Source organism: Mustelus asterias, unplaced genomic scaffold (genome assembly GCF_964213995.1).
Source record: "Mustelus asterias unplaced genomic scaffold, sMusAst1.hap1.1 HAP1_SCAFFOLD_1440, whole genome shotgun sequence".
In the NCBI taxonomy this organism is placed as follows: Eukaryota; Metazoa; Chordata; class Chondrichthyes; order Carcharhiniformes; family Triakidae; genus Mustelus; species Mustelus asterias.
In genome coordinates this window covers 77,613-90,820 of record NW_027591385.1, presented here as the reverse complement: position 1 = coordinate 90,820, position 13,208 = coordinate 77,613, and the positions used below count along the sequence as shown (strand labels likewise).

Here is a 13,208-nt window from a genome sequence, read left to right as displayed (position 1 = left end):
GAAGTGATTACAATCGAGGATGTCCATGAGACCAGATTGAAAGGACTGCAGATATTCCAAAGGGTCTTGGGGCTTGAGGAGATTTCGGATACAAGGAGGGTTTTGGAAACAAGGATGAGAAGTTTGAGATCGAAGTGTTACCAGAGCAGGAGTCGCTGTCGGTCTGTGAGCACCCAGGGTGCTGGGTGAATGGAATATGCTGCGAATTCAGATCGAGAGAGGATTGGTTGAATTTGAGTTTACGGAGGGTGTAAGACTGAAGGCTACCCAGAGGAACATGGGAATTCTCATGTCTGGAGCTAATGAGAGCATGGATGAAACCTCAGCAGATAAACAGGGATGGAGCTGGGAGTTTATCAGCCTCACCTCCTCTGCACCTACCCCCCTCCCCCCACGCAATACAACCCCTCACACTCACCTCAATGCTGAAATAACCTCTGTCCACATAGTCTCCGAGGAAGAGGTAACGTGTCGACGCTGGAGACCCACCAACTTCAAACAGTTTCATCAGATCAAAGAACTGGCCGTGGATATCACCACAAACTGAAAGAGACCAACAGAAAGATTAATGTGGGTGCTCCCAACTCCTCAGGCAAAACAAAACCATTTCCCTGCTCCGCAATACTGTTTGTACACAGAACTCAGATCAAACTATTTCAGAAAGTGATAACTAATTGAATCAAAAATATTGAAACAATTCTCATCTTTTTCCAAGGCTCTGTGATGTTGGCAGCTCGCGGGATTTCCAGGGTATTCCACCCCAAACAACTCAGGTATACGCCCCATGGGATAGATGGCAGCTATACCTCCCACTAATTATTCTAGAGTGATCTTTTAGACGAGCCTGAGCTCCTTTCTGTGTAAGATAATGTTCAGAATCTGACAGTAATTACAAGCTATAATATATTTCCAAATGTCTCCAAACCTGCAGCAATGGCTTTTTGGTTTGGTTTGATTTGATTTATTGTTGTCACATGTATTAACATAGTGAAAAGTATTGTTTCTTGCGCACGAAACAGACAAAGCATACCGTTCATAGAGAAGGAAATGAGACAGTGCAGAATGTAGTGTTACAGTCATAGCTCGGGTGTAGAGAACGATCAACTTAATACAAGGTAGGTCCATTCAAAAGTCTGACAGCAGCAGGGAAGAAGCTGTTCTTGAGTTGATTGGTGCGTGACCTCAGACTTTTGTAGCTTTCTTCAACTACAACATTTCAAGTCTTGGAGGAGGAACCTCCCCCTTCTCCAATCAGCTTGGCTCATGTAGATCAGGCCCAGGACAGGGTGGTTTGGTCGCTTGCCCTGTCTTGTCAGCCTGGATCTGAAATGTCTCAACTTGTTGAGACTCTGAATTGGATTTGATTTGATTGAATTGGAAAAGTATTTAAAAAAAAATTTCAACAAGTACCTGATTGTCTGTAAAGTGCCTCAGGATACTCTGAGGTCCAATAGAAACAGGAGTCAGTCTTTTGTTTGTTGTGGATTCAGTTCTTACACCTCTGCAGCAGTGTTTCAGAAGTACCTGGTGACCGATACACTCAGGGCCGATTCATAATCAGCCTCACACAAACTACTCACATCTGCCACTAATCGTGGCCTCCATAAAGTAACCGGGTTTTTTAAAAATAGAAGCAGAAGAATGAGAAATGACAAAGTTTGTCGTTATTTAAAATCTGAATGCACCTCAGATGCAATGTAAAGCACTGCGTGCATGCACTTTCCAACAAGCCCAGGTACAGTGCGGTGGGTAGCATTCTGATGACACGGGGATATTTTGATATATTTTATGTTGAAGTGGAGTTGCTTTAAGAGGCAGTGCTTTGTTACAAGAGTTGATTTGTCTGGTAAACATGCAGCAGATGCTGAGAATGCAGGATAATAACTGATTTTAGCTCGGAATGGGTTTCTTTGTAGAGTTAATGGATCCTTTGTTTATTTAAGTTCTGGGATTTTAGGTTAAATTTGCAGAGTTCTGAGAGTATTGATTAGGCTGATTAACAGGCTCAGAATCATGTGCTTAATGGGAGGAGCTAAGCTTACAGGCAAGAAAGGGCTTCAGTTTTATTTTTTAATATAAGCAGTTGCTGCCAGGACCTGCTGGAAGAAACAAGTGCCTCCTTTTCTCTCCACAGGTATTCTGAAAGCTCTACAATTGGTACCCAAGTCAAAGCAAGTAAGCCTGTGTTTTGCTAACTACTTTTATAGAGGGGCTCAAGTCTATAAGAGGAATATTGCTCGAATTGGAACTCAGCAATAGGTTCACAGTTAAGAATTGTATAGTGTCATATTTATATATTGTTTAATTATTAAATGTTAAGCTAATTCATTTGTTTTAAATAAAGTTTGTTTTGATAAACATTCCCTGGTTTGTCAGTAGAATCGTACCTGCAGTGAAACATCCTATCCCCACACGAATGCAAAATAGGAAATTGTTGGGGTTGAGTTTGGCTTTGTGATATCCCTTGGGGTTTCTGATCTGGTCCCTAATAGCATTCCTACCACTGAACCAGAGCTCTGGGTTCAAGTCCCACTTCAGGACTTGTTGGCCAAGGAAAATATGTTCATAACCTGGCCAAACAGGTAGATTTTCCATCTGTAAATCCTCCCAGAGCACCCGATGACAGGTGGTAAGAGCTTCCTGGTTGGCCACACTGCAGAAGGCAAAGGTAACCCACAGCAGAACATTACCAAGTATAATCATGGACCAATCCAATGGAAATCCATGGTCACCAACATTGTTAGCGCATAGTACCTGAAGGACCAGGTAGAACTTCATCTTGGGCACAAACACAACACTGGATTGGTCATTCGACAGTTCAGTTTTCTGCTGAACCTTTTTGAGTAATCAGGGATTTTAAATCTTCCATCAACAGAGCAACTGGGACACGGAATGAACCAAACCATTTTTATTTCTTCACGTGGGGTGTGGGTGTAGCTGGCTGGGCAGGAACTTATTACCCATCCTTAAGTGCCCTTGAACTGAGTGAGTCGCTCGGCCATTTCAGAGAGTATTTAAAAGTCACCCACATTGCTGTGGCTCTGGAGTTACATGTAGGCCAGACCAGGTAAGGGCAGCAGATTTCCTTCCCGAAAAGACATTAGTGAACCAGATGGGTTTTTCCGACAATGATCACTAGTTTTATATTCCATATTTATTAATCGATTGAAAATTCCACTGGCTGCCATGGTGGGATTTGAGGCCATGTCTCCAGAACGTTACAGTAAAAAGTCTCACAACATCAGGTTAAAGTCCAACAGGTTTATTTGGTAACACAAGGACAGCCTCAACCGGGATCTTGGGTTCATGTCACACTATCTATAACCCCCACGACTTGCCTGGGCTTGCAAAATCTCACTAACTGTCCTGGCTGGAGACAATTCACACCTCTTTAACCTGTGCTTAACCCTCTCTCCACTCACATTGTCTGTACCTGTAAAGGTTTCATTATCTGTTAAGACTCACATTCCAGCTACTATCTTGTAATTGATTCTGCTTCTATATATGCCCTGTTTGTGAACCCAAGTCTTCACTCATCTGATGAAGGAGCAGCGCTCCGAAAGCTCCTGATTCCAAATAAACCCATTGGACTTTAACCTGGTGTTGTGAGACTTCTTACTGTGCCCACCCCAGTCCAACGCCGGCATCTCCACATCCAGAATGTTAGCCTGGGCCTCTGGATTACTGTCCCAGTAACCCTACCGTCACCCTGCACTCTCCCCCGTAATTTTCTTTCCTTGAACTATTTAGGAAGTGGCAACTTGGTGCAGTTTCATTAATTCAGCTGCGAATGGATTCAACAGGCGGGTAAGTGGAACTGATCCACTTCAGATCAGCCATGATCTTGTTGAATGACGGGGCAGGCTCGAGGGGCTAGATGGCCTACTCCTGCTCCTATTTCTTATGTTCTTATGTAACATTAGAAATAAGTATTTTTGACAAGAATGTTCAGTCCTCCAACTGTGAGTAACCTGATTAAAAATCACTGGACAAGACTTCCAATAAAACCTCGACTGAACTATTTAGCTTGTGTGGGAGGGGGAGGTGGCAGGAAGTGGGCGGGAGGGGTGACTGACAGTAACTGGCAAGCATGGTTTAAAATTTAAACCAGACAACTTGACTCTGGTTGGTCAAAACATCGCCATGAGGAATGAGCCAATCAATGGCTGTCATTTACTTTGTGTAACTCAAACAGGTGCAATGTGTGTACCTGTTCTTCCTGTCTTCCTGTGTATTAATACAGGTAACTTCCAGTAAAAGCGAATGCACCACACTGCGAACCCTTAAACTGGTAATCAACATAATTCTCATCAAACTGAGATTACTGAGCAAACTTACAGCTGATTAAACCAGGTCAGCTTCAATTCAATTCATTTGCTTATTCCCACTATAACTGACACCTTCCAGGAAATCTGAAACATGAAACCTGTCAGATAATGAATTGTAATAATCTTTATTAACCAATTCATACAACTGAAAGCATAAGGCAACCCGTGTCTTTTACCCAGAAAAATCACAGCTCTGACTCACATCAAATGTTAACTTTACATCATTGGTAAAGCTAAAATTTATCTGATCAGCTTCGAGATGTCAGAAAATGCCAAACTGCAAATTTTCAACATGAAAAAAGATAGATTCTTCCAATTCCGAATGCATTCGATTCAGAAGGTGCCTTGTACAGTTACACTGGTCCCAGAGCCAGGGAAGGAGCTCTCACCCTCAACAACGCTATAGATCCAGTTTGGTCTTTACTTAAACCTGGCAACTTTCAGGGTTATTCCTGGTCTCAGCGACAAATTTCACCTTTGCTGTCTCACAGCGCCAGGGACCCGGGTTCGATTCCCGGCTTGGGTCACTGTGTGTGGGGAGTCTGCATGTTCTCCCCGTGTCTGCATGGGTTTCCTCCCACAGTCTGAAAGACGTGCTGGTTAAGGTGCATTGGCCATGCTAAATTCTCCCTCAGTGTACCCGAACAGGCGCCGGAGTGTGGCGACTAGGGGATTTTCACAGTAACTTCATTGCAGTGTTAATGTAAGCCTACTTGTGACACTAACAAATAAAATAAAAATCTCCAGATTACCGGACGTTGCCGCATTCATTTGCTGCTCCCTGCACCTCTCACATCTGTCTAAACAACCACTGGATAAGTTATTCACTGGCTGTACAGTGCTTGGAGACATTGTCAGAGAAAAAAATGATGAAATGCCATTTCTTCTTTCCTTTCACACAGTCTGAGACATCCGAGTAACTTCATTACTTCAACAGCAGAATCGATGACTTTAAAAACAGAAATGTGAAAACCTAGAGGCTTTGACAGAGCAGATATTGACAAACTGCTTCTCCTGACAGGAGGGTCAGTATCCAAAGCAATAGCTTTAAAATCAGTAAAAATAAAACAAGGTGAGTTGTTGTGATCTGGAATGCACTGCCTGAAAGGGTGGTGGAAGCAAATTATAGTAAATTTAAAAAGGAAATTGGATAAATGCTGGAAAAGGAAAAAATTCCAGGCAGGACATAGTGACACAACTATGGAGATGGTGGAGGATTCTCCATCAGTCAGCTGAGAGAACGCACTGTTGGAAGAAGCAGAGATTCGTAACCTGTATTATGTAACTATTCCTCACTCTGCTGGAGAAATTATCCCGCTGTTATTGGGAGAAGGTGCTCTAGTTTCATTCATGTGTTCTTCTTGCTGTATTTCACAGAGATTCTTTCTATATAGACTCTGTAGACTGATTGGTGTAATGTGCTGATTAAGCAGCATGTGGGCAAACAGATTCATCCCGTGCCTTCAACACACTCACTGACAAACTGGTGTCAACAGGCATTCGGAGCTCTGGAAACATCCAAATTGAAGAAAGCTGGGATGGCAGTGTAGCTACGACGACAGGACACATCCAACACCATCAGCCTCTCCAATCTGTGCCCAATGGAGGCTCTGATATCTCCTGATGGAGAAGAGATATTTGCCAGGATATTCTCGCCTGCCGACACCTTGGAATTCCACGGGCTGACCGTAAAAAGCAATTCTCAAGTCTGGGAATAAAAGCACGATCACTCAAACAAATGAACCTTCCGTCAGTCCCATTAGCAGAATCCAAAAAACCTCCAACCTTGTTTTAGGAAACAGCATTAACCCCCCCGGGTGTCCAAATCAACACTTTTCTCTAGTTTCCTTCAAACTATCGTTTTCGGAGAACCTTAATAGCATTTCACACAAATTTCCAATTGTCAGCGGAGAGGAATAATGCATAGACTGAGAGACATGTAGAGTTGAGCAAAGCAGGAGGCAGCAGCCACCTACACACACAGCAACACAATCACATCAGGCAACTGAACCCATTTGATCTTTTCATCAAAAGTCGCGAATCTGATCTTAAAAGTCAACAAGATGAGGAATTCACATCATACCACTGCTTCAATAGCACTGAAATCTGTAGCAAGTACAGAGGTCACAAACATTGCATAATACATGAGAATCCAATTTACTATTACTGTCCTTATAACACATCTACCAGCATTTGACTCCATTCCCAATTATAAATATAGTAAACAGAATTTAATAACCTAACTGCATTTGGAAAAGCTTCATCTACAATATCGCAGCTAAGCTGAAATTTAAATTCTGTGAGAAGGGTAAAGGTGATGCAAGGTTGAAGTATTTGCTGAACTTCAATATCGAGGAAAATCGCAGGAAGCAACATTTAAATATCTCAATTCAAAGTATTGTAATCCATAGCACTGCTCATTACCAAACAAAATCTAAACTGTGCAAACATACACAATATCACAAGGAGCAAGCAGGTGGTTCAACTTCCAGGGAGACAAAAACCAGCGGCTATTGGTGTCAGAATTCAATCCATTTAAAAATCCAGGGAGTGGGGAGAATGCGGGACTCGCTCCCACAGGGAGCGGGGAGAATGCGGGACTCACTCCCACAGGGAGCGGGGAGAATGCGGGACTCACTCCCACAGGGAGTGGGGAGAATGCGGGACTCACTCCCACAGGGAGTGGGGAGAATGCGGGACTCGCTCCCACAGGGAGCGGGGAGAATGTGGGACTCGCTCCCACAGGGAGTGGGGAGAATGCGGGACTCACTCCCACAGGGAGCAGGGAGAATGTGGGACTCGCTCCCACAGGGAGTGGGGAGAATGCGGGACTCACTCCCACAGGGAGTGGGGAGAATGCGGGACTCACTCCCACAGGGAGTGGGGAGAATGTGGGACTCACTCCCACAGGGAGCGGGGAGAATGTGGAACTCACTCCCACAGGGAGTGGGGAGAATGTGGGACTCACTCCCACAGGGAGTGGGGAGAATGTGGGACTCGCTCCCGCAGGGAGTGGTTGAGGTGAATTGAGTTGATATATTTAAGGAGAAGTTGGATGAACACATGAGGGAGAATGGAACAGAAGGAAATGTTTTTGGGTGATGTGAAGAGGGGGTGGGAGGAAGAATGTGTGGGGCAGAAATACTGGCACCAACCATCTGGGCCGAATGGCCTGTTTCTGTGCTGGAAATTCTACATAATTCTGTGCAATCATATTCTTCCTGTATCAATGCACAACTATTAAGAGGACAAACACGCAAAAAAAGATCAAATTAAACAGACCCGATTTCCATTTTACTCCTATTTGCATAAACCATTTTGCTATTTAATTCAGAAAGAGTGAATCTAATGTAACACAAATATATGCAGCAGGGAATGAAGAAATCCAGTAAACGGGCAGGATTTAATAACAGAATTCTCACAATCCTGTAGCCAACTGCATGGCCAGCAAATCAGTTTTGAATTATCCATGAGACACGACTCTCCCCTGATGAACTAGTCACATCTTACCCAGTAACACCTTCTTCAGACACTACTCAAGGTATTAAGTGAAAGCAACACTGTCGCCAGGAATAGGCTTTGCCTGATCATAAAGCAGCAATGTTCATGTTACTGCCTGCCTGGCTGCTGGATTACAATGTTAGTCGACTCCTCGCTCTGGTTTCTACTCCAAACATTAATCATGATTACAGCTGTCCACACACTGCGACGCGGCGAGTACAGCAGCGATATCTCGGACATAGCGTGACCACCAGACCAACCTTAACGTTAAACTCAGCAGCTTTGGGTCCCATTTCCCTGCACTGTCCAGCCCACCCCCGCCCCGGCTGACATTAGATATGTGTGAGTGTGAAATAGAAACCTGAACAGTCAGACACAAAGCGAAGTCATTGAGAAATGGACTGAGAGTTCAGGAATCTCCATGAATATATATATTCGTAGACGATAACAATTCAAAACTGTGCGAATGTGTGAGCGAGTCCCACATTCTCCCCACTCCCCGTGGGAGCGAGTCCCACATTCTCCCCACTCCCCGTGGGAGTGAGTCCCACATTCTCCCCCACTCCCCGTGGGAGCGAGTCCCACATTCTCCCCACTCCCCGTGGGAGCGAGCCCCACATTCTCCCCACTCCCCGTGGGAGCGAGTCCCACATTCTCCCCACTCCCCGTGGGAGCGAGCCCCACATTCTCCCCACTCCCCGTGGGAGCGAGTCCCACATTCTCCCCACTCCCCGTGGGAGCGAGCCCCACATTCTCCCCACTCCCCGTGGGAGCGAGCCCCACATTCTCCCCACTCCCCGTGGGAGCGAGTCCCACATTCTCCCCACTCCCCGTGGGAGCGAGCCCCACATTCTCCCCACTCCCCGTGGGAGCGAGTCCCACATTCTCCCCACTCCCCGTGGGAGCGAGTCCCACATTCTCCCCACTCCCCGTGGGAGCGAGTCCCACATTCTCCCCACTCCCCGTGGGAGCGAGTCCCACATTCTCCCCACTCCCCGTGGGAGCGAGTCCCACACTCTCCCCACTCCCCGTGGGAGCGAGTCCCACATTCTCCCCACTCCCCGTGGGAGCGAGTCCCATATTCCCCCCACTCCCCGTGGGAGCGAGTCCCACATTCTCCCCACTCCCTGTGGGAGCGAGTCCCACATTCTCCCCACTCCCCGTGGGAGCGAGTCCCACATTCTCCCCACTCTCCGTGGGAGCGAGTCCCACATTCTCCCCACTCCCCGTGGGAGCGAGTCCCACACTCTCCCCACTCCCCGTGGGAGCGAGTCCCACATTCTCCCCACTCCCCGTGGGAGCGAGTCCCACATTCTCCCCACTCCCCGTGGGAGCGAGTCCCACATTCTCCCCACTCCCCGTGGGAGCGAGTCCCACATTCTCCCCACTCTCCCCACTCCCTGGGTAAAGAAGTTTCTTCTGAATTCCCTATTGGATATAATTCTGATATTGACGGCCCCTTGTTCAGGTTTCAATTGGAAACATCTTGGTGGCTAATGTCCATCAAAACACTTCATGTTTTCAAAACTTTGATCAGGTTATCTGTCGTGTTTCTCTTTCCTGAAGAAAGCAGCAGCCTCTCCCACCTCTCCGGATAGTCACAGCCTCTCAGTCCTGGGATCAGATCCTGCAAAATCTCTCTTCCACCGACTCCACTGTTTTTGTAAAAAACTGAATTGAGGACAGCAGTGTTTTGGATCCGTTCATTCTACTGCTTGATCGAAGAAGTTAATTCTGTTAATTTACTGGAGATATCCCAAAGACCAACAAAACCAGCAATGGGTGGATAGGTGGCGATCTCTGAACCACAGCACAGTCGTTAGCACTGCTGCCTCTCAGCGTCGGGGACCCGGGTTCGATTCCCGGCTTGGGTCACTGTCAGTGTGGAGCCTGCACATTCTCCCCATGTCTGCGTGGGTTTCCTCCGGGTGCTCCGGTTTCCTCCCACAGTCCAAAAGACTGTGCTGGTTAGGGTGCATTGGCCGTGCTAAATTCTCCCTCAGTGTAACCCGAACAGGCACCAGAGTGTGGCGACTAGAGGGATGTTCACAGTAACTTCACTGCAGTGTTAATGTAAGACTACTTGTGACACTAATAAATAAAAGTTTAAACTTTAATAATCTGATCAGAAGCTTTCAAATCAATCAGGTCCCTGTTGGTACAAAGTGTTTCACAGAAGAATGAACCTTGTGGGTTTAGGAGTGAGCAATGTTCTCAGCCAGTTAGAGTGTGCTGTTTGGTCCAGATCTCGCATCACCAAGTGTGGCCTTTCCTTTTAGGAGATTGAAATTAAAGTGTGGGCCCAGTGATTCAGACTCCTTTACAATCCACAGCCCTTTCCCATGCTTGGATAGTATGTACAGTCATAGATTTCCACTGGTGATGGTGAAGAGAATTACACTCATAACCAATTTAAGATCATCACTCGGGCTCGCAGGGTGGTTAACTTACACTTGCTAGAAGCTACATCCATTCGTAGTCGGAGCCCTGGCCTCCGCAGACAAAAGGAACATGTCCAGTCACGGTGCCGATTTTTCAATTCAGTGAAAGCACAGGGACAATCGCTCCCTGATGCATTCTTCACGGCAACGACTCAGTCAGAATTGACTTGCTGACCAATTAACCCTTTTCTCATGCACTATAAATTATTGCTCCCTTTGCAATTTGGCATTCTTGTATCTGTCCTGACAAGTTCAAGCCAGAAAGCTTCAACAGCATGTCTCTTTTTCTCAGCAATACTCAAGCTCTGTACTAATTACTATGTCAAGGAAGTCTTAACAATGCACTCAGAAAAACATAGTATGATTAAAACAAGGTCAATTTGGTTTTATGAAAGGGAAATCCTGTTTGACAAATTTATTAAGAGAATTTTGAGGAACTGACTAATAAGGTAGATAAACGGAAATGAGTAGATGTAGTATGCTTGGATTTCCAAGCGCATTCAATAAGGTTAGAATAGAATCCCTCGTGCAGAAGGAGGCCATTCAGCCCATTGAGCCTGCACTGACAACAATCCCACCCAGGCCCTATCCCTGTAACTCCACGTATTTACCCTTCTAATCCCTCTGACAGGAAGGAGCAATTTCGCATGGACAATCTACCTAACCTGCACATCGTTGGACTGTGGGAGGAAACCGGAGCACCCGGAGGAAACCCACGCAGACATGGGGAGAACGTGCAGACTCCATACAGACAGTGACCCAAGCCGGGAATTGAACCCGGGTCCCTGGCGCTGTGAGGCAGCAGTGCTAACCACTGTGCCACCATGCCACCCACAAACTGTCACACAAACAGTTATTACACAAGATAAGAGCTCATGGAATTGGGGGTGAGATATTAACGTGGATTGAGGATTGATTCACCCACAGTCAGGATAAATGGGGATTTCCAAATTGCTAGTAAAATACTGGGGCCCCACGTCCCTACAATCTATATTAGTGACTTAGACACAGAGTTGTGTATCTAAATTTGCTGGTGATACAAAGCTCGATGGGAATGTAAGTTGTGAGGAAAACTTTTAAAAACCTGCAAAGAGATATAGGCAGGCTGTGAGTGGACAAGGTGACTTCTGGAGTTTGACGTGGGGATGAGGGGGGGTTTGGTCATTGGAATAGAGAAGCAGAATATTTATTCTAAACGCGTGAAACTTGTAAATGTTTATGTCAAGACAGACTTGAATGTACTCTTACGAGGAGCACAAGCAGGTGCAGGAAGCAATTGGGAAAGCAAATGGCACGTTGGCCTTTATTGACAGTACAAGAGTGGATTAGATTACAGGAATAAAGAAATCCTGCTCCAATTGCACAGGACTTGAGTGAGGCCTGATCTGGAATAGTGTGTGTAATTCTGGTCTTCATAATTAAGGAAGGACAGACTAGCATTGCTCGCAGAGAGAGGTGAATCTCCAGAATTCTCTACCCCAATCACTGAGCATGTTCAAGACAGAAATTGATAAGATCCCTGGATACTATTGACATCATGTTGTCTACATGGACTTTAAGGCATTTGACAAGGTCCCTCATGGCAGGGTGGTGCAAAAGATTAGATTTTACAGGATCAGCGGTGAACTAGCTAGATGGATTCAGAACTGGCTTGAAGAATTGGCCATAGAAGACAGAGGGTAGCAGTGGAAGGGTGTTTTTCTGAATGGGGGTTTGTAGCTAGTGGTGTTCCACAGGGATCAGTGCTGGGACCTCTGCTGTTTGTAATATATCTAAATGACTTGGAAGAAACCGTAGCTGGTCTGATTAGCAAGTTTGCGGATGATACTAAGATTGCTGGAGTTGCGGATAGTGATGAAGATTGTCAGAGAATACAGCAGGATATAGATAGACTGGGAAATTGGACGGAGAAATGGCAGATGGAATTTAATCCAGATAAATGCGAGGCGACGCATTTTGGTCGATCCAATTCAGGTGGGAGCTCTAAAATAAATGGCAGAATCCGGAGCATAGACACACAGAGAGATCTGGGAGTACAGGTCCACAGATCCTTAAAAGTAGCAGCACAGGTGGGAAAGGTGGTGAAGAAAGCAGACGGCACGCTTGCCTTCATCGGCCAGGGCATCGAGTATAAAAATTGGCAAATTATGTTACAGTGATATAAAACGTTGGTGAGGCCACATTTGGAACACTGTGTCCAATTCCGGTCACCACACTACCAGAAGGATGTGGAGGCTTTGGAGAGAGTACAGAGAAGGTTTACCAGGATGTTGCCGGGTATGGAGGGAATTGGCTATGAGGCGAGATTGAATAAACTGGGATTGTTCTCGCTGGAAAGGCGGAGGCTGAGGGGGCGACCTGATAGAAGTTTATAAAATTATGAGGGGTATGGATAGGGTGAACAGTTGGGAGCTTTTTCCCAGGGGCAGAAATGACAGTTACAAGAGAGCACAAGTTCAAGATAAGGGGGGAAAGGTTCAGTGGAGATGTGCGGGGGAGGTTTTCTACACAGAGGGTGGTGGGGGCCTGGAATGTACTGCCAAGTGAGGTGGTTGAGGCAGTTGCATTAGCCACATTTAAGATTTATCTTAGTAAGAAGTCTCACAACACCAGGTTAAAGTCCAACAGGTTTATTTGGTGCTACCAAATAAACCTGTTGGATTTTAACCTGGTGTTGTGAGACTTCTTACTGTGCCCACCCCAGTCCAACGCCGGCATCTCCACATCAAGACTTATCTTGATAGGCATATGAACAAACGGGGAATAGAGGGATATAAGCGGTTGGTTTAGATAGGTAAATGTGGTTGGCGCAGGCTTGGAGGGCCGAAGGGCCTGTTCCTATGCTGTGCTGCTCTTTGTATCGAGGGATATGGGGATAGTGGGGAAGAATGTGGAGGTCGAGGATCGGCCACAATCTGTTTGAATAGCAGGACCGTCT

The 13,208-nt window shown here is 45.9% G+C and overlaps 1 protein-coding gene across 1 annotated transcript in view; it reads right to left on the bottom strand.

The window, feature by feature from the left end:
- Window positions 1-418: 418 nt before the first annotated feature.
- Window positions 419-13,208, bottom strand: part of LOC144488289 (protein phosphatase 3 catalytic subunit alpha-like) — a gene marked incomplete at its 3' end in the record, with an annotated part of 71,687 nt that continues 58,897 nt past the window's right edge. Inside the window, exon 3 of the mRNA XM_078206337.1 lies at window positions 419-543. Within this exon, the coding sequence (XP_078062463.1) occupies window positions 419-543 (125 nt within the window). The remainder of the gene's footprint in view (window positions 544-13,208) is intronic.